This window comes from Crotalus tigris, unplaced genomic scaffold, assembly GCF_016545835.1.
Source record: "Crotalus tigris isolate CLP2741 ecotype Arizona unplaced genomic scaffold, ASM1654583v1 scf7180000024422.1470167, whole genome shotgun sequence".
In the NCBI taxonomy this organism is placed as follows: domain Eukaryota; kingdom Metazoa; phylum Chordata; class Lepidosauria; order Squamata; family Viperidae; genus Crotalus; species Crotalus tigris.
In genome coordinates, this window is record NW_024100588.1 from 132,205 (window position 1) to 158,711 (window position 26,507).

At 38.8% G+C, this 26,507-nt stretch overlaps 2 protein-coding genes across 2 annotated transcripts; both read right to left on the bottom strand.

Moving 5' to 3' along the window:
- Window positions 1-1,192: 1,192 nt before the first annotated feature.
- Window positions 1,193-7,644, bottom strand: LOC120302071 (vomeronasal type-2 receptor 116-like). Its single transcript, XM_039330003.1, has 4 exons — window positions 7,402-7,644; window positions 3,996-4,223; window positions 2,202-2,328; window positions 1,193-2,091 (listed from the first exon to the last, which is right to left on the bottom strand). The coding sequence occupies exons 1-4, from the start codon at window positions 7,537-7,539 to the stop codon at window positions 1,193-1,195; spliced, it is 1,392 nt and encodes a 463-aa protein (XP_039185937.1). The 5' UTR covers window positions 7,540-7,644.
- A 4,854-nt stretch (window positions 7,645-12,498) lies between these two features.
- On the bottom strand, window positions 12,499-26,108 carry LOC120302072 (vomeronasal type-2 receptor 26-like). The gene is made up of 6 exons (XM_039330004.1): window positions 26,007-26,108; window positions 24,573-24,858; window positions 23,312-24,163; window positions 15,843-16,070; window positions 13,506-13,632; window positions 12,499-13,397 (listed from the first exon to the last, which is right to left on the bottom strand). The coding sequence occupies exons 2-6, from the start codon at window positions 24,708-24,710 to the stop codon at window positions 12,499-12,501; spliced, it is 2,244 nt and encodes a 747-aa protein (XP_039185938.1). The 5' UTR covers window positions 24,711-24,858; window positions 26,007-26,108.
- Window positions 26,109-26,507: the final 399 nt, after the last annotated feature.

The window sequence follows — 26,507 nt, forward strand, 5'->3', positions numbered from 1 at the left end:
AGAGAGAGAGAGAGAGCTCTGGAATCCTGAACTCATGGGACATAGAATAATGCAGTTGGAAAGGACCTTGAAGATTTTCCAGTCCAATCCCTAACTTTTGCAAGAGACCCTATGCCATTTCAGATAAATGATTGTCCAGTCTCTTTTTGAAAGCCTTTAGTGATAGAGCACCCACAATTTCTGAAGACAATATATTCCATTGGTTGATTGTTCTTAGCATTAGGCAATTTCTCCTTAGTTTGTGGTTATTTAAATCTCATTTCTATCAGTGAAATAACTGATTTTTCTATAGAACACTATACCCTACCTCTTCTGCTACAGCCATAAAAAGAGACATTCCAAAGACTCTGCAAATGTGAGCCAGTGGGCAACCATAGAAACTAACATGATCTCATAACCTGGCATTTAGAATCATGTTATGCCTTTCAGTCAACTGGTGCAACACTCTCTGTACTCAACAGATCGATGAACATGGAACATGCTATTCTATACAGTGTACATACTCGATACAGAGATCACTCAATTTCCTAGAAAAAGGCCATTGTGTAAATGGGATACTAGTGTGTATGGTACTTCCGGCGGTATATATTTGGATTTGCCAGAATTGTGTTTTTCCCCAAGAGATTTTAATTGCCTTTGCTACTAAGGAGAAGACATATGGCCAACTGGAAGATCTTTTGAATTTACTCCACTTTTCATAGATTATTACTACATATGATGTGTACCAGATGATCTGTAAGTTTTGATTGCTTCAGAAAGAATTCATAGGACCTCCCTTTTTAAACAAAGGCTCATTTGTATTTAATCTCAACTTCTTTTTACACATTCTATTCCACATGTAAGTTAAGATGACCAATAAAGACAATTTAATAATTCACATGTAATCTATACATTTAGTGTCAGACTGTTATTCCTAACAAAATTATAACCAATCAAATAAGGAGGAACAATTCCCATTGGTCTGTAAAGACAAGTAAGAATTCTTGCAATCCTTAGCCCCACTATATACTGATATATGTCAAAAAATAAAGTTCTGCTATTCTTGGTTTATTTATACAATATGTTCTGAGATACAAATCTCAGGGGATAGACAATATGGAATACCAATCTATCTGCAAATTGTTTTTGGGGTTAAATGTCCAAGTTTTTCAACATGTACATATCAAGAATATCAGGGAAACAAACAGATTTCTTAAAACTTTCTTTTCATGAGCTGATGTTTATTGTTCAGTTCAGGTCTCATTACAATGATAAAGCACTTGGGAAAAAAGATGCACACCAATAATCCAGCACTGGAGGAAATCATGGAGAAGATCTCCACTGCCAGCATATATTTTCCCCTTGTGCTGAGATAGGTTGGAATAAAGCATAGCCAAACACTGCAGAACACCAACATACTGAAGGTGATGAATTTGGCTTCATTGAAACTGTCAGGCAACTTCCTAGCTAGAAAAGCAGCAGAGAAGCTAACTAGAGCAAGAAATCCCATAAAGCCCAAAACACAATAGAACATAACCGATTCCTCATTGCACTCCATTATGATTTCTTCAGACATTGACAGCATATCAGTATCTGGATATGGTGGAGATGTTATCAGCCATGCAGCGCAAAAAGAAATTTGAACAAGGATGCAGGATAGAAAAATGAAACTGACCATTCTTCCCCCCACCCATTTCCTTAATTTGGAACCAGGTTTGGTGGCCATGAATGCTAGAACCACAACAAAGGTTTTGGCCAATACACAAGAAACTGCCACAGAAAAGATGAGGCCAAAAGCTGGTTGCCGAAGGAGACACACAATCATGTTGGGTCTCCCAATAAATAGAAAGATACAAAGGAAGGAGAGGAGGAGGGAAACTAAGAGAGTGTAAGTGAGATTCCGGTTGTTGGCTTTGACGATAGGAGTGTCTTTATGTTTCATGAAGATTATTATTACCAAAATTGTCATTAAAGCAAAGCAAAGAGAAAGAGCAGTCAGACTGATCCCCAAGGGTTCTTCATAGGACAAAAAGGTGATCCGCTTTGGAATGCACATATTTTTCTGAGAATTGGGATATTGATCTTTGGGACATGGAGAACAATCATCCTTGTCTGAAAAAAAACCACAGTGGAATAGTTAAAACTGATTATAGACAGTGTTGTACGCTCATATACCTAGGGTATAATAGGGCTTACTCCCATTATATTTGGAAACTTCATACCTTTCTCCTTTGAAATTTTCTCCTCTGGACACAGATGGCAATCATAGCAGCAAAATGATTCCCCTTCTTTCTTGGCCTTTCTGTATCCTGTCTCACAAGGATCATTACACAAAGATAGAGGCAGTGCCTATCAATGAATGAAGAAGTTAGGATTAGACAGCATCACCATCAGATGGATTCACAACTGGCTGACTGGCCATACTCAACATGTGGTCCTCAATGGAACTGCATCTACATGGAAGGAAGTATGTAGTGGGGTGCCCCAGGGCTCTGTTCTGTGCCCAGTGCTCTTCAGCATCTTCATCAATGAATTGGATGAGGGGATAGATGAGGAACTCATCAAATTTGCAGATGACACCAAGTTGACAGGAATAGCCAACCCTCAAGAAGACAGGCTTAAAATACAGAAGGATCTTGATAGACTTGAACATTATGGGCTATCTAGCAAAATGAATGTCGATGGTGGAAAATGTAAGGTTCTACATTTAGGCAAGAAAAACCAAAAGCACAGATACAGTATATGTGGCACCTTGCTAAATAGTAGTAACTATGAGAGGGATCTCAGAGTCCTAATGGAAAATCACTTAAACGTGAGCCATCAGGGTACTGCAGGTGACAAAAAAGCCAACACAGTGCTAGGCTGCATTATCCGAGAGATAGAATCAAGATCACGTGAACTGTTAATACAACATTACAATGCCTCAGAAAGGCCACACTTGGAATACTGCATCCAGTTTTGGTCACCACGATGTAAAAAATATGTTGAGACTCTAGAAAAAGTACAGAAAAGAGCAACACAAATAATTAGGGGACTGGAGGCTAAAACACATGAGGAATGGTTGCTGGAATTGGGTATGTCTAGTTCAGTGAAGAGGAGGACTAGGGGTGACATGATAGCAATGTTCCAATATCTCAAGGGTTGCCACAAGGAAGATGGAGGGGTCAAGGTACTCTCCAAAGCACCTAAAGACAGGACAAGAAGCAATGGATGGAAACTAATGAGTGAGAGAAACAGCCTAGAACTAAGGAGAATTTTCCTGACAATTAGAACAATTAATCAGTGGAAGAACCTGCCTCCAGGAGTTGTGAATGCTCCAGCACTGGAAGTTTTTAAGAAGAAACTTTTTAAGAAGTGCTTCCTACCTGAGAAAGGAGTTTATTTATCCCAACTTTATTTTTGTTACATTATCATTATCATTGTTACCATCATCATCATCATCATTATTATTATTATATTATTGTTGTTGTTATTGTTGTTGTTATGTATTTTAAGATGCAGAGAAGAAAGGAAGTACGTGGAGAGATACTGGTAATGTAGACACAACGGAAAAAAATAGACTGATAAGCAAAGTTATGATGATACCATTTTGAGATAGAATAGGTCTGAAAAAACAATTCATTAAATATTTATCTTTATTAGCATCTGTGGCCTTTCATAAATATCATCCCAATTTTCGAAAGACAATTTCTGTACTGGTTAGTTAAAGATGGTTTTCTCAGGTTCTGAATTTAAAGTCAACAGACTGATGAAATGTAGTACACTGGATTTCAGTGTTTACTTCTAAACCATGAAAACCTTTGTCCATAATTAACAGGGGCCCAAAATAAAGAGTACAATGCTGTTCACCAAGTATTAGAAAAGTAAACATTCTTACAGATAATGTTTTCTTTCTCCAGTACATTTCTACTTAGTACAAACTTTATTCAGAGATGATGCTTTGAGACTTTCGTTAATAATAACATTTTTATAGTATGTAAATGAAGACAGAACCAATGTAGATTCAATCACCTAACCTGATTAAAGCTGACTGGCCACGTGATGGAATCTACAGAAATATTGAAGAACTTGTCTGCTGGAGCTGTGGGATCTACCATTCCTACTTTGACTCTTATAAAAGATTGGTTTGGGAATGTGATCCAGTTGATAATATCATATCCACCAATGAATTCTCCATTTTTATCAAAGGAGATCTTTTCACCAACACTGTTGTTGAATCTGACACTTTTCAGAAAGGAATGAACCTGCAATACATCAACACGGAGACAGAGACAAAGAGAGAACAGAACAGAGGGAGGCAAAAGTAATTCATTTGTTCAAAACATATACTGTATATGGATGCCTCCTTACAGAAAGAATATATAAAACATTTTTGGGTTGTAAGCCACCACCAAACAAATAACATAACAATCATTCAAAATTTGCAATAGAGGTAAAATATCAGATTACTGAAATAAAATTAGCCTAAAATTGCAATATAAAAAGGGAAATAAACTGCACTTTGTAGTTTAATAGTAAAAGCTACTTCAACTACCTTACTACATTTCTTACTTCTAAAGACCTGTTAAAATGCCAGGTTCTAAAGATATAAAAATATCACACAAGATAAATGACTGCAGAATTTTTTCACCTTTAATATAATATATAAATCATACAATTTAGTTTATTGTTTTGCACTTGAATTGAATCTGAAAACTTTTGGGGGGAGAGTATAAATCAAAATAAAAATGTATAAAATGTGGTTGTATAATATGCACACTGTTAAACTAATATTTTGTTGAAGTGCCTTTTGATTTTATGACAGCATTCAGTCCTTTACATGGCACATCTTATCTTTCTAATCTATGCCCAGTCTGGCGTGCCAAAGCAGTCGAAATCTGTCATATTGCAAGGGCATCTCCTGTGCATTTCCCTCTTCAGGTCAGCCCACAGATTTTTAATTAGATTCAGATCTGGGACCTGTCTGGGCCATTTCAAAACTTGGTTCTTCTTCTGGTGAATTGATTCTTTTGCTGTTTTGGAGGTATGCTTTGGGTCATCATCATATTGAAAGGTGAACATTTTCTTCATCTTCAGCATTTTAAAAGAAGCCTGAAACCTTTGTGCCAAAAATGTCTGATATTTACAACTGTTCATAATTCCCCCCCCACCCTGACAAAAGCCCCAGTTCCAGCTGAAGAAAAGCAGTCCCAAAGCATAGTGCTCCCACCATGTTTAACTACAGCTTTGCTGTATCTTTCATGATGCACAGTGTTATTTTTGTGCTTGTGTTTTTAATTCTGCTTTTAATTTCATGGCCAAAATTTCAACATTGGTCTTATAAGATCATAATAAATTTTCCCACATGCTTTTGTCAGACCTAATGCATGTTTTTGCAAAATGTAGCCAGGCTTGGAAGTTTTTCCTTTCTTAAGAAAAGGCTTTCCTCTTCCCACCCTGGCCCACAGCCCAGACATATGAAGAACATAGGAGATTGTTGTCGTATATACTACACAATTAGTACTTGTCAGAAATTCCTGCAGCTCCTATAATGCTGTTGTAGGCCTCTTGGCAGCGTCTTGGACCAGTTTTCTTCTTCTTTTCATTAATTTTGGATGGACCTCTAACTGTTAGTAATGTCACTATTGTGCCCTATTATCTCCACTTGTTGACGACTGTCTTCACTGTGTTCTATGATATATCCAATAGCTCAGAAATTATTTTGTACTCTTCTTCTGACTGAAACCTTCCTACAATGAGAGCCCTTAGATGTTTTTTCTACTCTTTGCAGATCATGGCTTTTGCTGTAAGAAGCAACTGAGTAAATGTCAAAAATCGTACTAGAACAGCTGTACTTTATACAAGCTAGATTAGAGACATTTACATTCATGCAGGTGTGTACTGACTACTAATTTCCATCAGTTTGAATGTGATTTGTTAATTCTGAATGCAATATAACCCTACTTACAGAAAAGTGGGCATAATTATGCAACAAATTTATTCTATATTTTATTGTTATGTTTCCCCATAAAAGATTTCAGTTACATTTTCAACTGAATTGTACAGCTTTTAGGCAATATCAGTATTCCTAGAGAATATTTGCTAGAGTTTGCCAACAGATGTTGCAACTACTGATATTTTGGTTTCTACACTACACTAATTACAGACTTACCTCCCACCACATTTGATTGTGAAACTTTTTCCTTCCTTTTTTCACTATTGCTTTTTCCCTGGATTTGGATAAATACAGAGATTGCAAAGCGTGTGCCACAACATGGACTGCATTGTAAATATGGTAACTCTGACTGCTCATGCGTGTTTCAAACACAGATATGGGAAGGGTCTCAAGCCTCTCTTCTCCACTACATTTCTTCTCAGGCCTCTCCATTTCTGAGTTTGTAAAGAAACAATCAAATGCCTGTTCCCAAAAATCTTTCCAAAAATGATCATGTTGGTTGTTATCTGGACTTAAGTTCTGAAGAAATTCCTGGAAGTCTTGCACCTCCTTTGAGTGAACTGCAAAGGATAAAGCACCATGTAGAAAATGGATATCCAAAGATTTTTGAAGAGAGACTGAAATATAATCTGTCTGAGCAGTTATAAGCCAAATCTTTTGCTTCTTTGGAACATCCTCCACTTCTGAAAACTGGAGGAAACTTCTTAGAACTGATAAGGAGTAAAAATTACCATATAAGATGATCACATTAGCTGTGCTGTTCATGAGAACATGGTATATACGTAATCCTTCATCTATGATATCAATAAAATCATTGTAAACAGCTACATTTGGGAATTCTTCTATGAATTCAGTGCAGATGCCATGCTCAGAAAATGTTGGGAGTATCTCCTCGATAAATTTCTCTCCTTTTTCATCTTTTACTACAAGAATTCCAATCCAGATCCATCTAAAATATAGCAATAACTGCAGAAGGCCGTTACGTTGATGTGATTCATCAGGAAACATTTGTTGGAAGAAAATTGACTGAGTCTTTTCATCCATGACTTGAGCTGAGCCATAGGACAACTACTGAAAGATAAACATATTCAATTCCTAAGGTCTATGTGAGCCTCTGAAAATTTTCATTTTAGGCTTTGACTACCGTTAAGTTTATGTAATGAAATACTAGTCATTTTTTATTTTGAAATATCAGTCAAGATGTCACTTTTAAGGTATCACTAAATATCTTTCCCTGGAAGTAATTTCATTGTGAATATTTTACATCTGAATCTTAGTTCAGCATCTAAAACTGGAAGACAATTTGCTATGCCAAATATCCCCACTGTCTGTTCAGAGTTACAATTATTGATACTGCTATGGTCATCCCACCAAGCAGAAAAGAATAACTAGGAATCTGAAAGTTCTCTTCTTTTTTACAAAGAAAAGCATACAGATGTCTGGAGAGGTATGATAGAATAATAATGTATATCTTCCTTACATCATACCTGAGGAACTTTGTAGATGCACAATATAGTTGCCATGTGAAGAGCAATGTCAGGTCCCCCAATGACTGCAAGCAAACTTTTTGGGATCCCACACTTGTAGTTAGGGATGAATTTTCCATGAGTGAAAGGCAGCAACATTGAGGCAAAGTAAGTCCAACCTGGACTAAAATGGCTGTTAAAAATGTGAAAGCCCAGTGTTACATTGGGTAGAATTTGGGAGTTTACATTAATCTGTTGTACAGTAAACACTAAGGCCAGAATATGCTGGTAATTCTGAAAATATATTCTGTAAAACCAAAAAAAAAAAAAAAATATCTGTTAGGGATGCATTAAGAGTTGCTTGTTTCTTATTATGGCTTTTCAAAATTTTCAGTACAACACGTTTTGTGCAATGTGTTTCAGTATAGTATTTTTATTATTCATCTAAGATCCTCAAAAATGCAAAGCAAAATACTACATACTACATATATAATCCCCCAGGAACTGGAGTTTATTTTTAATGCAAATCAAATACTGGATTCAAATTGGAAGCATTATTTCTAAACACATGAGAAAGACCTAGTATCCAACCTCAGTTTTTAAATATGGATGAAATTACTAAATTTATGTACCAGAAATATATCCCCCCCCCCCAAAAAAAAAAAATTAGTGGTAGATTTTTCGGAACCATGGTTGCACAGTGGTTAAAATGCAGTTTTATAAATTAATTCTGCCAGCTGCCAGGAAATTTATCCTGATCACCTCAAAGTTGACTCATCCTTCCATCCTTCCAAGGTCAGTAAAATGAGGACCTAATATTTTATGGAAAATATGTTGATGTTATAAACTGTTCAGAGAGTGCTGTAAAGCGCTGCAGAGCAGTGTATAAGTTTAAGTGCTATTGCTATCTTCATCAATGAAGACATACATTACTCTATATTAATACATATTTAGATGCAATTTTTTTATATATATAAATGGAGATTTGGCCCTTTTTCAACTTTACATGGAAACTGAAGAACAATATATTTTCACAAAAAATAAATCTAGCATCCTGTTTAAGATGCTTCTTTCCGAATATTTTGTCATTAAAGAATAAACACTTGAAGCCTCATGTCATTTAACAGTGATGTCCAGAATCTGACAATGAAATGATGTTGTACTTACATTAGTGCATCATGTAATCCCAAAGATGGATTTTGACTGAAATCAATGGGTTTAGAAAATGTAAAAAATACAGAAATAATGCCAGCAATGTTAACATCTCCATGCTGATGATATGTGTGGTGAATAGGAACAGGCTCATGAAAGCCACACTGAAGGTTAGGATCCTTGCACACCATTTGAGGCATTACTATTAACAGTAACTCCAAGGCTACTAACATTTACCATGAGTGTCTTCTTTTTATGCTCAAATGGCTCTGTCTGCAACACGATCTTTGAAATAGATCAGTTTGACCTGTATTCTTGAAATGTTTTTCAAAGAGAAATGGAGAGTGTAACTTACTATCAATTCAGCTCACAAATCTTTGGTCTTCCATCCATGGGAAGGAATATCATGGGAACAATAAATAACATCCTTCAGGATCAGTTCTTCTTTTTTCCAAAGAGACCCATTGGATTTGGAAGAGACAAACAAGCTAATTTCACTATGATAGTGACATTGTCACCTATGTAAACAACTTAAAACTATCTGAATTCTCTTGAGGCAAAAAAGGAATGAGCCACAAGACAAAAATAAAATCTTGGGATCTATAAACCAAAATAGGGATGTAAATATAGGCATAGGTATAGGCATTGATTATAGCTACTATGGATCTATTCTATTCTATTCTATTCTATTCTATTCTATTCTATTCTATTCTATTCTATTCTATTCCATTCCATTCCATTCCATTCCTCTAGTACACTATATTATTTCCCACTCTCTACTCTATTTATTACAGTAAGATTTGTGCATTCTTCCAGAAATAGATTTATTGAACTTCTTGGTTGTCATGTGGTTGAATTCAGACTGTTTCAGATTGACATATTATGTTGTATGATGCTAATTCATGAACACTGCATTGGGAAACAGACAACGACATGAGTGGGAATGGGTTTAATAGCTGCAGAACAGAGGGGGAAAAAATCAGCTTTGGTATAGCCCAGTGGTGGCGAACCCATGGCACATGTGCCAGAGGCGGCACTCAGAGAACTCTCAGTCATTAGCCCTGCCCCATTCTTGCTTGGTGCAGTGCCTTGTATCTGCACCCCATGGCGCAGCAGTGGCTGTTTTTGTGCCTTGCAGCACAGTGACCCATTTTTGCGCCCATGGTTTTTGCGTGACCCCCTGAGGGCACCACAATGCTGATGGGCCTCTGGCACTTTGCGATAAATAAGTGGGTTTTTTGTTGCGGTTTGGGCACTCGGTCTCTAAATGTTCACCATCACTGGTATAAATTCAAATTATATTTTTAATTTAAAAACTGAATATCGTATTTTCTGGCGTATAAGACGACTTTCTAAACCATGCAAATCTTCTCCCAAGTCGGGGGTCGTATTATATACCAAGTTGTCTTATACACCGGAAAATACGGTATTTAGGAGTCAGAATACAGTTTGTGTAACACTCTTAGAAGTTGGAATACAGTGAATCAGTTCCCCATTAATCAACCATTTGACCTATGTTGTAATGTCTTCATGTAACATTCTAACTAAAGGAAGTCCGTAACATACAATATGACTTTAATTCAACTCTGAATTATAATCATAAGTCATGCCAATCATTCAGTGGGTCATTTATGACCTTTTTTTAAAGTAGATATATAGTGAAGAGCTTGGTTATTAAACAAATCCGTTGTTTATTGCAATTTTCCAACAAAATAGATTAAACTAGATTAGACTAGACTAGACTAAAATAATAAAATAAAATTAAAAGATGATATGACTGCAGGGTGCTGCAAACAGCCATAATTGCAGGTCAATTGAAAAGCATTAAAATATGATCTGTTCAGCGATCTGAATAGGAGAAGCTGAACAGGAGGGACTATCAAAGTTTGCCCATCAGAACTTTGAATCCATGTTGTGGCCATGGAGATGTTCCTGTTAACTTTCTTCTGTCACTTAGCATATAATTGTAACTCAAGAACTACCCATAGTTGCAGGAACCAGTGGTAATAAAGGAAAAACCTTTTCCCACAATTGTTTGATCAAATGCCATTTTTGGATGTATGAAAACAGCACAAAGAGCACCTTCAGGAGGGTTTATATACTTTGCAGAGAGTGGTGCAGTGTGATGCACTGATCCACAATAGAAAAACCTGGCCTTGACTAGGACTGCTCCATTTGATAATTATGCATAGTCAGCTGCTAGGACCATTGTAGCTGAATTGGTCTTGTTGTCCTTTTTGGCATTATAGTAATATTTGTAATTTTGGGGGATTTGCAGTGAGCTTTCAAAATTAGTGAATAAGAAAGCAAAACTATAACCTACCATTCAGGATTTTGTTTCAGCACTGTGGGAGGATCCAATTTGCTCAAAGATCACCCCTGCCCCACCTACTTTCTTTTTTTCTTTCTTCTCTTTTCTACACCTTGGTTTTGCATTACTTGCACTTTTTGTAATTCTGCATTTTTTATTTTCTTTTTACTCCTAACTGATTTTGCTACCTAAAATCCCTGGTTATCCCTCTTTCATGCCCTCTTAATGTGACTAGATGGATACATGACAAGAAAAGCATGATCCATTAAGCTCAAATTAACTAAATCTTGCACAGTTTCTAGAGCCTGAATGATTAAACGTGAATTCTAATTCCACTTTGGAACTACAAATTAATAATTGGACATATTTCTCATTCTCTAAATAACCAATAGAATCATCTTCACTTTGCAAAAGCTAGATTGTATTCCACTGCCCACTGAAAGTTTCAGGTTCATCAAAGAGAGAGCAATTAGGTAATTTATCCTTAGTTCATGGTTACTTCTCTCCTTTCTAAGATTGCATCCATTGTTTCTTGTCTTTCCTTTTGGTACTTTGGAAAAAAGTTTGACCCCCCTCATCTTTGTAGGAGTGCCTCAAACATTGGAACACTGCTATCATGTCTCCCCTGGTCCTTCTTTCTATTAGACTAGACATACCCGATGCCTCTCTGCCCGTAGAAAAGACTCATCACAGTCTTCCCTAGCAGCACACTTATAAAAGGAATTCTTGTCAAAGCAATACAGTTTAGTGGCAAACACTATAAGCTCTGTCTATTTAAATCTCATTTCTATCAGTGAAACACTTGATATTTTCTATAGAACACTACACCCTACCACTTTTGCTACAGCCACAGAAAAGAGACATTCCAAAGACTCTGAATATGTGAGCCTATGGGCAACCAGAGAAACCAGCATGATATCATAACCTGGTATTTAGAATCATATTGTGGCTTTCAGTCAACTAGTACAAAACTCTCAGTACTCAACAGATCTATGATAATGGAACCTGCTATTCTTTAAGTGAACATGCTCGATACAGAGATCACTCAATTTCCTAGAAAAAGACCATTGTGTAAATGGGATACTAACGTGTATGGGACCTCTGGCAGTATTTATTTGGATTTGCCAGAATTGTGGTTTTTTTCCACAGAGATTTTAATCAACTTTGCTACTAAGGAGAAGACATATGACCAACTGGAAGATCTTTTGAATTTACTCCACTTTTCATAGATTACCACTACATATGATATGTACCAGAGGATCTGTAAGTTTTCATTGCTTTAGAGACAATTCATAGGACCTCCCTGTTTAACCAAAGGCTCATTTGTATTTAATATCAACTTCTTTTTACACATTCTATTCCACATATAAGTTAAGATGACCAATAAAGACAATTTAATAATTCACATGGAATGTATATATTTAGTATTAGACTAAATAGTGTTATTCATAACAAAATTATAAACAATCGAATAAGGAGGAACAATTCCCATTGTTCTGTAAAGAGAAGTAAGAATTCTTGCAATCCTTAGCCCCACTATATACTGATATATGTCAACAAATAAAGTTCTGCTACTGTTGGTTTATTTATACAATTGGTTCCGAGTTATGTATCAAGAATACATATCAAGAATATCAGGGAAACAAACAGATTTCTTAAAACTTTCTTTTCATGAGCTGATGTTTAGTATTCAGTTCAGGTCTCATCACAATGATAAAGCACTTGGGAAAAAAGATGCACACCAATAATCCAGTGCTGGAGGAGATCATGGAGAAGATCTCCACAGCCAGCATATATTTTCCCCTTGAGCTGAGATAGGTTGGAATAAAGCACAGCCAAACACTGCAGAACACCAACATGCTAAAGGTGATGAATTTGGCTTCATTAAAACTGTCAGGTAACTTCCTAGCTAGAAAAGCAGCAGAGAAGCTAACCAGAGCAAGAAAACCCATAAAACCCAAAACACAGTAGAACATGACCGATTCCTCATTGCACTCCAAGATGATTTCTTCAGACATTGACTGCATATCAGTATCTGGGTATGGTGGAGATGTTATCAGCCATGCAGCACAAAAACAAATTTGAACAAGGAAGCAGGATAGAAGAATAAAACTGACCATTTTTCCCCCGACCCATTTCCTTAATTTGGAACCAGGTTTGGTGGCCATGAATGCTAGAACCACAACAAAGGTTTTGGCCAATACACAAGAAACTGCCACAGAAAAGATGAGGCCAAAAGCTGGTTGTCGAAGGAGACACACAATCATGTTGGGTCTCCCAATAAATAGAAAGACACAAAGGAAGGAGAGGAGGAGGGAAACTAAGAGAGTGTAGGTCAGATTCCGATTGTTGGCTTTGACGATAGGAGTGTCTTTATGTTTTATGAAGATTATTATTACCAAAATTGTCATTAAAGCAAAGCAGAGAGAGAGAGCAGTCAGACTGATCCCCAAAGGTTCTTCACAGGACAAAAAGATAATCCGCTTTGGAATGCACATATTTTTCTGAGAATTTGGATATTGATCTTTGGGACATGGAGAACAATCATCGTTGTCTGAAAAAGAACACAGTGGAATAGTTACAATTGATTATAGACTTTGTTGTATGCTCATATACCCTTGGTATAATGGGCTAAGTCCCATTATATTTAGAAATTTCTTACCTTTCTCCTTTGAAATTTTCCCCTCTGGACACAGATGGCAATCATAGCAGCAAAATGACTCCACTTCTTTCTTGGCCTTGCTGTATCCTGTCTCACAAGGATCATTACACAAAGACAGAGGCAATGCCTATCAATGAATGAAGAAGTTAGGATTAGACAGCATCACCACCAGATTAATTCGTAGCTGGCTGATTGGCCGTACTCCACATGTGGTCCTCAATGGAACTGCATCTACATGGAGGGAAGTGTGTGTTGGGATGCCCAAGGGCTCTATTTTGTGCCCAGCGCTCTTCAACATCTTCATCAATGAATTGGATGAGGGGATAGATGAGGAACTCATCAGATTTGCAGATGACACCAAGCTGACAGGATTAGCCAACCCTCCACAAGAGAGGCTTAAGATACAGAAGGATCTTGATAGACTTGAACATTGCAGGCTATCTAACAAAATGAAAGTCAATGGTGAAAAAAGTAAGGTTCTACATTTAGGCAAGAAAAACAAAAACCACAGATACATTATAGGTGGCACCTTGCTCAATAGTAGTAAGTATGAGAGGGATCCCAGAGTCCTAGTGGAAAATCACTTAAACATGCACTGCCGCTGACAAAAAAGCCAGTACAGTGCTAGGCTGCATTATCTGAGGGATAGAATCAGGATCGCGTAAATTGTTAATACCACTTTACAATGCCTTGCTAAGGCCACACTTGGAATACTGCATCCAGTTTTGGGCACCACAATGTAAAAACAATGTTGAGACTCTAGAAAGAGTACAGAAAAAAGCAACAAAAATGATTAGGGGACTGGAGGCTAAAACACATGAGGAACAATTGCTGGAATTGGGTATGTCTAGTTCAGTGAAGAGAAGGACTAGGGGTGGCATGATAGCAATGTTCCAATATCTTAGGGTTGCCACCAAGAAGAGGCAAGAGTCAAGCTATTCTCCAAAGCACCTGAAGACAGGGCAAGAAGAAAGTGATGGAAACTAATCAAAGAGAGAATCTAGAACTAAGGAGAATTTTCCTGACAGTTAGAACAATTAATCAGTGGAAAAAACCTGCCTCCAGAAGTTGTGAATGCTCCAGCAGTGGAAGTTTTTAAGAAGAGACTGGACAGCCATTTATCTGAAATGATATAGTGCTTCCTACCCAAGAAAGATGTTGGACTAGATGACCTCTCCCTCCCAACTTTATTATTGTTACATTATCATTATCATTGTTATTTTGGATCATCGCACAGTCAGCCAGCTGTTCAGACTGGATTTAGCATTTTGTCTACCTATCGAGTCCTTACCCAGGACCTGGGATAAGCAGATGTGGATGTTTGATGGTATTACAGATATTGTTGCACGATGGAAGCAGTTCCTAGTATGGCCGCCTTTTGCAATTGACTAATAGCAAATTTGTCAATGCCAATAGTGTTCAAGTGGTGCTCCAGTTGTTTTGGGATTGCACCCAAGGAGCCTATTACTATTGGTACTAAACTTGCTTGCTTTTTCCACAGTCTTTCTATTTCTATTTGTAGGTCTTTGTATTTTGTTATCTTCTCCAGTTCTTTCTCGTCTATTCTTCTGTCTCCAGGCACTGCCCCATCCACTATCCAGACTTTTTTGTCTTTCTTATCGACAATTGTTAAGTCTGGGGTGTTATGTTGCAGGTGCTTGTCTGTTTGAATTCTGAAGTCCCAGAGCAGTTTAATTTTATCATTTTCTATGATTTTCTCTATTTTATGATCCCACCAGTTCTTGCTTACAGGCAAATGATATTATTATTTTTATTATTATTATTGTTATATTGTTGTTGTTTTATATATATATTAAAATACAGAGAGGAAAGGAAGTACTTGGAGAGATACTGGTAGTGTAGACACAACAGAAAATAATAGACTAATAAGCAAAAGTTATATGATGACAGCATTTTGCGATGGAATAGGTCTGAAATAATTCATTAAATATTTATCTTTATTAGCATCTGTGGCCTTTCATAAATATCATCCCAATTTTCGAAAGACAATTTTTGTACTGGTTAGTTAAAGATGGTTTTCTCAGGTTCTGAATTTGAAGTCAACAGACTGATGAAATGTAGTACACTGGATTTCAGTGTTTACTTCTAAACCATGAAAACCTTTGTCCGTAATTAACAGGGGCCCAAAATAAAGAGTACAATGCTGTTTACCTACTATTAGAAAAGTAAACATACTTACAGATAATGTTTTCTTTCTCCAGTACATTTCTACTTAGTACAAACTTTATTCAGAGATGATGCTTTGAGACTTTCATTAATAATAACATTTTATAGTATATAAATAAAGACAGACCAATGTAGATTCAAACAGCTAACCTGATTAAAGCTGACTGGCCACGTGATGGAATCTACAGAAATATTGAAGAACTTGTGTGCTGGAACTGTGGGATCTACCATTCCTACTTTGACCCTTATAAAAGATTTGTTTGGGAATGTGATCCAGTTGATAATATCATATCCACCAATGAATTCTCCATTTTTATCAAAGGAGATCTTTTCACCAACACTGTTGTTGAATCTGACACTTTTCAGAAAGGAATGAACCTGCAATACATCAATATGGAGAGAGGGACAAAGAGAGAACAGAACAGAGGGAGGCAAAAATAATTCATTTGTTCAAAACATGGATGCCTCCTTACAGAAAGAATATATAAAACATTTTTTGGTTGTAAGCCACTATCAAACAAATAACATAACAATCATTCAAAATTTGCAGTAGAGGTAAAATATCAGATTACTGAAATAAAATTAGCCTAAAATTGCAATATAAAAAGGCAAATAAACTGCACTTTGTACTTTAAGAGTAAAAGCTTCTTCAACTACCTTACTACATTTCTTACTTCTAAAGACATGTTAAAATGCTAGGTTCTAAAAATATAAAAATATCACACAAGATAAATGACTGCGGAATTTTTTCACCTTTAATATAATATATAAACCATACAATTTAGTTTATTGTTTTTCACTTGAATTGAATCTGGAAACTTTTTTGAAGAGGGGTGTAAATCAAAATAAAAATGTATAAAATGTGGTTGTGTAATTTGCACCCTGTTAAACTAATATTTTGTTGAAGTGTCTTTTGATTTTGTGACAGCATTCATGGCACATCCTATCTTTCTAACCTATGCCCACTCTGGCGTGCCAAAGCAGTCCAAATCTGTAATATTGCAAGGGCATCTCCTGTGCATTTCCCTCTTCAGGTCAGCCCACAGATTTTTAATCAGATTCCGATTCAGGGCCATTTCAAAACTTTGTTGTTCTTCTTCCGATGAATCAATTCTTTTGCTGGTTTGGAGGTATGCTTTGGGTCATTGTCATATTGAAAGGTGAAAATCCTCTTCATCTTCACCATTTTAAAAGAAGCTGAAATCTTTGTGCCAAAATTGCCTAATATTTGGAACTGTTCATAATTCCCCCCACCTTGACAAAAGCCCCATTTCCAGCTGAAGAAAAGCAGCCCCAAAGCACAGTGCTAAGGCTTTGCTGTACCTTAGGTATGCACAGTGTTATTTTTGTGCTTGTGTTTAAAATTCTGCTTTTAATTTCATGGTCAAAATTTCAATATTGGTCTTATCATTTTCCCACATTCTTTTGTCAGACTAATGCATGTTTTTGCAAAATGTAGCCAGGCTTGGAAGTTTTTTCTTTCTTAAGAAAAGGCTTCCCTCTTCCCACCCTGGCCCACAGCCGAGACATATGAAGAACATAGGAGATTGTTGTCATATATACTACACAATTAGTACTTGTCAGAAATTCCTGCAGCTCCTATAATGCTGTTGTAGGTCTCTTGGAAGCATCTTGGACCAGTTTTCTTCTTCTTTTCATTAATTTTGGATGGACATCTAACTGTTGGTAAAGTCACTATTGTGCCATATTATCTCCACTTGTTGACGACTGTCTTCACTGTGTTCTATGATATATCCAATAGCTCAGAAATTATTTTGTACTTTTCTTCTGATTGAAACCTTCATACAATGAGAGCCCTTTTGTTAAGTCCTCAGCGAATGGCAAATAACGCATGAAGCAGTTGCAGTTCTCAGGAGCCTCTTTATTAGTGTACAGCATACTGGTTACAAGACGCCGACAATGCCCAAGTCCCTCTGCTTCTTTTAAAGGCGATCCCCGGGCCAAACGGCAACATTTGGCGCGCTTGCACTTCGCGCATGCACGCGAGTGCTGGCGACAGCCAGTCTGGTCCCGGGCAGCTTGCACCTGCCCGGGACCGTTGCAACGTCCCGAGCCTGCCTTCACAGGCTCAGGACATAACACCCCTTCCCCCCCGGCTAAAACTATAACCACATAAATAGTGACATGCGACCTCAACACGAGTGTGGGATCCACACTAACTCCATGTACCAAGTTATCAATTTTGGCTTCCATCCCCCCCCCAGTATTCAGTATTCCCACTTGTACAGGAATACCTTCTTATTAACTCTGCTTTGCCAGTAGAGTTACAAAATCTTCTAGATATTTAGGAGATCTTCTATCTCTCTGTGACCTCCGAATTTCCTGGTACCCTCCGAGTACCCCTTGCTTAGGGGGTGCTATATGTTTGTGCCCATTGTTTGACCCTGATGGTCCCCATGGACTGTGCTCCAACACCTGGCCTGCTTGCTTGCCCACCGGGCTCGTCAGGCCAGGACTTTGTTCTCTACTTAACCTGGTTGACCTGCCTGGTTGCAGGCTCTCTGGCCCTTCTAAATGGCTGCCACTGTTGGGCAACTCTGTAGAGCCTCCCAGGTCTGCCCTAGACCTATCATGAGGCTGTCTTCCTCCACGTTCCAGTTCCATAGTCGGGCTCTCTAGGTTCTCAGTACTGTCCCAAAACTCAGTTGTCCCCTGAGTGATGCCAGAGATGTTGTAATCGGGATTTGGTTCCTCGACCACCTCCCTATGTGCTTGCCCCTTTCTAGAACAGTGGCAGCGTTGGGCCAACTAGACGGAATGTGTGCCAGCTCTCTTGCAGGGTGTGAGTTGTTTGGATGCTCCCGGTTATTCTCCTTGACTGGAATACTGAATGATGCTGGTGTATAGTGATTATGCCCCCGGGGTAACTCCCTGGCTGGAGTAGGCACTGGTGCCTGAGTTCTAGTTAGTCCCCATGAATTCCTGTTTGGAGCACTTGCGGAATCTTGGAATGGGTTATCTGTGGCTTCCCCGTTGATTACGGGCTGCAGCCCACACCCTTCCCTTTGCCCATAGAGGTCCCCCTCCCCCCCCTGGAAAAGAACCAGGAGTCTCAGTAGGAAAGTCCCATCTTGTGCGTATCTGATCGATGTGTCGTCGCAGGACATGACCGTCGTCCAGGGAAACCTCGTAAGACAAAGGACCTGTGACCTTGGATACTGTGGCAGGGACCCATAAATGACCAGGCCCGTAATTACAAGTCCAAACCGGGGCACCGACTAGCAGTTGCCTAGGTGCCTGGGGTGTGTGATTGTAGAAGGTAGTCTGTCCGCGTGCAACCGGTCAAGCTTAATAGTCAGTTTGCGCCCCCAACGGAGTTCAGCTGGGCTCCTCCCAGTAGAAGTGGAAGGTGTAGTGCGGTAAGAAAGGAGGAAGTCAGCCAACCTGTGATGCCAGTCTCCATAGGTCAGTCTCTTTAAAGCATCCTTGGTGATGCGTACCATGCGTTCAGCCATACCGTTGGTAGAAGGGTGGAAAGGTGCAGAGGTGGCATGACGAATCATGTTGGCCTGTAAGAAAGCTTGGAATTCGGAGGAAGTGAATTGAGGGCCATTGTCAGACACTAAAACATCAGGAAGCCCATGTGCAGCAAAAATCCCCCTCAGTACTTGAATAGTCTTTGCAGTGGTGGTGGAAGAGATAGGTACAACCTCAAGCCATTTTGAATGGCTATCAACCAGGACCAAAAAGAATTGACCCTGAAAGGGCCCAGCGTAATCAATTTGCACCCTAGACCATGGAGACTGTGTTTCCTCCCATCTATGCACAGGAGCCTGGGGCATTTCTGGGCGTGAGCATTGACAAAGGTGGCATGCATGCACCTTAGCTTCAATGTCTTTGTCTAACCCAGGCCACCACAAATGGCTGCGCGCAAGTGCCTTCATACATACAATGCCAGGATGATCTTCGTGGAGGGAACCCAAGACCCTAGTCCTCATTGAAGTAGGAATGACAACTCTGCTGTCCCACAGCAGACAACCGTGGAAGGTGGATAACTCGTTCCTTTTAGACCAGAAACTCTGAAACTCAGTACCTGGAAAGCTCTCTGGCCATCCAGATAAAACCCAAGACAGGACACGAGAGAGTGTGAGATCTGTGGCTGATTCAGCAGCCACATCCCTGGCATCTAAAGGAGACTCAGGCAAAGCCTGAATTGAAAGGATGTTGATTGTTGGTGCAGGGTCAGCCTTTACTACTGGCAGGGGTAATCTACTGAGGCGATCAGCGTGGCCCATTTTTTTCCCAGGTTTGTGAATTAAAGAAAAATCATAGGCTGACAGAAAGATAGACCATCTCAGCATTCTGGGGGAGATAATTTGTGGGGTTTGTTTATGCATGGTAAAGAGCCCCAACAAAGGCTTATGGTCAGTGAAGACCGTGAAATGTCTGCCATATGAGAAATCATGGAACTTTTTGATTCCAGCAACCACGGCTAAAGCCTCCCTGTCTATTTGAGCATAATTTCGCTCTGCAGAAGACAAGGTTCTGGGAGTAATATGCAACAGGAACCTGAGTTCCATCCGGTCTGAGGTGGCTTAGTACTGCTCCCACCCCATAAGGAGAAGCATCACAAGCGATGCACACAGGAAGGGACTCATTGAAATGTGCAAGCACACTGTTAGAAGTGAGTAAGGCCTTAACCTCATTGAAACTTGCTTCATGTTTTTGTGACCACTGCCACACTGCCTGTTTGTCCAGGAGCCTATGAAGTGGTTCGGCTACATTAGCCTTGTTTGGAAGGAAGGAGTTGTAGAAGTTCAAAAGGCCCAGAAAGGCCTGTAGTTCGGCCTTGGACTTTGGCCTCGGAGCATGCATAATAGCTTTTAATTTGGACTCAGCAGGGTGAATCCCAGTAGCATTGATTTTGAATCCCAGAAAATCTGTAGAAGGCACCCCAATTTTACATTTGTCCTTCTTGAGTTTGAAGCCCGTTTCCCTGAACCTCAGCAGAACAGCCCTTAATCTCTCAGCTAAGTTGTGTGTAGAGTCTCCAGCAATTAAGACATCATCAAAATAGGGGCAAACCCCTGATATACCCCGTAGTGTGTTTTCCATTATGCTTTGGAAAATTCCAGGAGCCACATTTACTCCAAATTGTAACCTCTTCACCTTGAATGCCCCCCTGTGGGTTACAATGGTTTGAGCTACAGCAGCAGCATCGTCAACAGGCAACTGTTGATACGCCTGAGCTAGGTCAAGCTTTGCAAAAACACGCCCCCCCTTGAGGGAGGCCAGAATATGACTGACCACAGGGACAGGATAGGCATGTTGCTGCAATGCCTTATTCAGAGTGCATTTGTAATCTGCACAAATGCGAATGTCCCCATTAGCCTTAAGAGGCGTAACAATGGGGGTCTCCCAAGGGCTGGAGTCAACAGGTTCTAAGACTCCTTGCTGAATCAATTTGTCCAATTCAGTGTCAATTTTACCTTTTAAGGCAAAAGGAACCCTTCTTGCTTTAATTCTAATAGGGGTGACAGTGGGGTCTAGTTTTAAGGACACAGGGGGTCCTTTGTATGTGCCCAACTGTGGGCTGAAAACATCTGCAAATTCTTTGCAGACTTCCTGTAGGTCTACTGTTTGTAAGCTATTGAGCCCTGTGACATGTATTCCCAAGGCCTCAAACCAATCGAGTCCTATGAGACTCGTTTGCTCACCCCCTACTACCAATACATCTAATGGACCTTCAAAATCCTTATACTGTACGTTAAGGGTGGCCTCCCCTTTAACACACACTCTGGAGTTTTGAAAGTCTGTTAACACAATGTCAGAAGGCCTCAGCTTGGCCTGAAATCCACTGCCAGAACAAATCTTTCTGAAAGTATGTATGGAAATAATTGAAAGTGCAGACCCAGTATCCAGTTCCATGGCTAATGGAACCCCTTGTAACTTCACTTTAAGTAACATTTTTTTCTTAATGGGCTTGTGTGTGCCTGTCCTATAAATGCTTCTTCGCGAAGCACAGAAACCCACCCTGTTTTGGCTGGGGACCCTGGTACCTTTCAGGTGCAATTCTTCTCGGGGTTGTACCTTCTGATGGCCCAGACACACAGCTGCAATGTGGCCCTGCTTTCCGCATGCTCTACAGATAGCAGAGTGAAATCTGCAGTCGGTCCTCTTGTGACGACCTCCACATCCGAAGCACTTGGGGACAGCTGAGGAGCTTTCCTTCTGCTTCCCTTCTTTTGTTGGGTAGAGACGGTCTACTTCATTGTCAGGATCCTCTTCTGAGTTCCCTTGGAATCCTTCCTGGTGCATGGACACAGCTTCTGGAGTACTTCTGATCAGCCTCATGTTCTTGATTGCGCCACCTGCTGCCTCTTCTGCAGTAACCTCTCTCAAGGCATCTTGGAATGATAATTCTTCTTTAGCGAAAAGTCTCTGCTGCAATTCTCTATGTCTCAGTCCACATACAAATCTGTCTCTTAGTCTTTCTTCTAAATCTTTAAACTCGCAGTGTTTAGCGGCTTTTCTCAGTGCAGCAATGTATTCTTTACCTGATTCGCTGGGCCGTTGGTCCGTCTGTTCGAAAGTGTGGCGCCAAGCGATGACAGACAACTTGGGCTGGAAGTGTTCCTTTAACAGTTTCTTTAGATCTGTGTAGGTAACAGATTCTAGAGGTGCAGGTGCTGCTATGTTTTCAGCGATCTCAAATGCATCTTGACCGCAAACGCACAGCAGGGTGGCGACTTTTAAACTATCTTCTCTCACTTGATTGACCTTAAGATAGTTTTCTACTCTGGCCATGTAAGACTCCCATCTTTCCGGATGCGTGACATCGAATTCTGAAAGTCTACCTACTTTTGCCATCTTAGTAGTACAGAAAGGGTCTATCAGCCAGCTTACCCCCGACACTTGCTGAATTGGCAGGCAGCTGCTGAGTTTAATGCCGTTTCCTACTGCTCAGGACTCCAGGGTAAGCTTACAACTTGTCTGCAGTCGTTGTAAGGCATCCCACCTTTGTCGCCAGTGTTAAGTCCTCAGCGAATGGCAAATAACGCATGAAGCAGTTGCAGTTCTCAGGAGCCTCTTTATTAGTGTACAGCAACGCCCAAGTCCCTCTGCTCCTTTTAAAGGCGATCCACTTGTGCACGAGTGCTGGTGACAGCCAGTCTGGTCCCGGGCAGCTTGCACCTGCCCAGGACCGTTGCAACATCCTCAGCCTGCCTTCACAGGCTCAGGACATAACACCTTTGATGTTTTTCTGCTCTTTGCAGATCATGGCTTTTGCTGTAAGAGGCAACTGAGTAAATGTCAAAAATCCTACTAGAACAGCTGTACTTCATACAAGCTAGATTTGAGACATTTACATTGATGCAGGTGTATACTGACTACTAATTTCCATCAGTTTGAATGTGATTTGTTAATTCTAACTCAGCCATATCCCTACTTATAGGAAAGTGGGCACAGTTATGCAACCAATTTATTCTATATTTTATTCTTATGTTTCCCCATAAAGGATTTCAGTTACATTTTCAACTGAATTGTACAGCTTTTAGGCAATATCAATATTCCTAGAGAATATTTGCTAGAGTTTGCCAACATATGTTGCAACAACAGATATTTTGGTTTCTACACTACACCAATTACAGACTTACCTCCCACCACATTTGATTGTGAAACTGTTTCCTTCCTTTTTTCACTATTGCTTTTTCCCTGGATTTGGATAAATACAGAGATTGCAAAGCATGTGCCACAACATGGACTGCATTGTAAATATGGTAACTCTGACCACTCATGCGAGTTTCAAACACAGATACAGGAAGGGTCTCAAGCCTCTCTTCTCCACTACATTTCTTCTCCGACCTCTCCATTTTTGAGTTTGGAAAGAAACAATCAAATGCCTGTTCCCAAAAATCTTTCCAAAAATAATCTTGAGGGTTGTTCGTTGGACTTAAGTTCTGAAGAAATTCCTGGAAGTCTTGCAACTCCTTTGAGTGAACTGCAAAAGATAAAGTACCATGTAGAAAATGGATATCCCAAGATTTTTGAAAGGAAACTGAAGTATAATCTGTCTGAGCAGTTATAAGCCAGATCTTTTGCTTCTTTGGAACATCCTCCACTTCTGAAAACTGGAGGAAACTTCTCAGAGCTGGTAAGGAGTAAATGTTACCATATAAGATGATCACATTAGCTGTGCTGTTCATGAGAACATGGTATATATGTAATCCTTCATCTATGATATCAGTAAAATCATTGTAAACAGCTACATTTGGGAATTCTTCTATTAATTCAATGCAGATGCCATGCTCAGAAAATGTTGGGAGTATCTCCTCGATAAATTTCTCTCCTTTTTCATCTTTTACTACAAGAATTCCAATCCAGATCCATCTAAAATATAGCAATAACTGCAAAAGGCCGTTACGTTGATGTGATTCATCAGGAAACATTTGTTGGAAGAAAATTGACTGAGTCTTTTCATCCATGACTTGAGCTGAGCCATAGGACAACTACAGAAAGATAAACATATGCAATTCCTAAGGTCTATGTGAGCCTCTGAAAACCTAAATTTTCATTTGAGGCTTTGACTACCATTAAGTTTATGTAATGAAATACTAGTCATTTTTATTTTGAAATATCAGTCAAGATGTCACGTTTAAGGTATCACTAAATATCTTTCCCTGGAAGTAATTTCATTGTGAATATTTTACATGTGAACCTTAGTTCAGCATCTAGAACTGGAAGACAATTTGCTATGCCAAATATCCCCACTGTCTGTTCAGAGTTACAATTATTGATGCTGCTATGGTGATCCTACCAAGCAGAAAAGAATAACCAGGAATCTGAAACTTCTCTTCTTTTTACAGATGTCTGGGGAGGTATGGCAGAATAATAATGTATATCTTCCTTACATCATACCTGAGGAACTTTGTAGATGCACAATATAGTTGCCATGTGAAGAGCAATGTCAGGTCCCCCAATGACTGCAGCCAAAATTTTTGGGATCCCACACTTGTAGTTAGGGATGAATTTTCCCTGAGTGAAAGGCAGCAACATTGAGGCAAAGTAGGTCCAGCCTGGACTAAAATGGCTGTTAAAAATGTGAAAGCCCAGTGTTACATTGGGTAGAATTTGGGAGTTTTCATTAATCTGTTGTATAGTAAATGCTAAGGCCAGGATATGCTGGTAATTCTGAAAATATATTCTGTAAAACCAAAAAAAAAAAAAAAAAAATCTGTTAGGGATGCATTAAGAGTTGCTTGTTTCTTATTATGGCTTTTCAAAATTTTCAGTACAACATTTTTTGTGCAATGTGTTTCAGTATAGTATTTTTATTATTCATCTAAGATCCTCAAAAATGCAAAGCAAAATACTATATACTACATATACAACCCCCCAGGAACTGAAATTTATTTTTAATACAAATCAAATACTGGATTCAAATTGGAAGCATTATTTCTAAACACATGAGAAAGACCTAGATCCAACCTCAGTTTTTAAATATGCATGAAATTACTAAATCTATGTACCAGAAATATATCCCCCCCCCCCAAAAAAAAAATTAGTGGTAGATTTTTCGGAACCATGGTTGCACAGTGGTTAAAATGCAGTTTTATAAATTAATTCTGCCAGCTGCCAGGAAATTTATCCTGATCACCTCAAAGTTGAGTCATCCTTCCATCCTTCCAAGGTCAGTAAAATGAGGACCTAATATTTTATGGAAAATATGTTGATGTTATAAACTGCTCAGAGAGTGCTGTAAAGTATGAAGACATACGTTACTCTATATTTATACATATTTAGATGCATTTTTTCTTTATAAATGGAGATTTAGCCCTTTTTCAACTTTACATGGAAACTGAAGCACAATATATTTTCACAAAAAATAAATCTAGCATCCTGTTTAAGATGCTTCTTTCCGAATATTTTGTCATTAAAGAATAAACACTTGAAGCCTCATGTCATTTAACAGTGATGTCCAGAATCTGACAATGAAATGATGTTGTACTTACATTAGTGCATCATGTAATCCCAAAGATGGATTTTGACTGAAATCAATGGGTTTAGAAAACGTAAAAAATACAGAAATAATGCCAGCAATGTTAACATCTCCATGCTGATGATATGTGTGGTGAATAGGAACAGGCTCATGAAAGCCACACTGAAGGTTAGAATCCTTGCACACCATTTGAGGCATTACTATTAACAGTAACTCCAAGGCTACTAACATTTACCATGAGTGTCTTCTTTTTATGCTCAAATGGCTCTGTCTGCAACACGATCTTTGAAATAGATCAGTTTGACTTGTATTCTTGAAATGTTTTTCAAAGAGAAATGGAGAGTGTAACTTACTATCAATTCAGCTCACAAATCTTTGGTCTTCCATCCATGGGAAGGAATATCATGGGAACAATAAATAACATCCTTCAGGATCAGTTCTTCTTTTTTCCAAAGAGACCCATTGGATTTGGAAGAGACAAACAAGCTAATTTCACTATGATAATGACATTGTCACTTATGTAAACAACTTAAAACCATCTGAATTCTCTTGTGGCAAAAAAGAATGAGCCACAAGACAAAAATAAAATCTTGGGATCTATAAACCAAAATAGAGATGTAAATATAGGCATAGGTATAGGCATTGATTATAGCTACTATGGATCTATTCTATTCTATTCTATTCTATTCTATTCTGTTCTGTTCTGTTCTGTTCTGTTCTATTCTATTCTATTCTATTCTATTCTATTCTATTCTATTCTATTCCATTCTCTAGTACACTATATTATTTCCCACTCTCTATATTATTTCCCACTCTCTTCCATTCCATTCCTCTAGTACACTATATTATTTCCC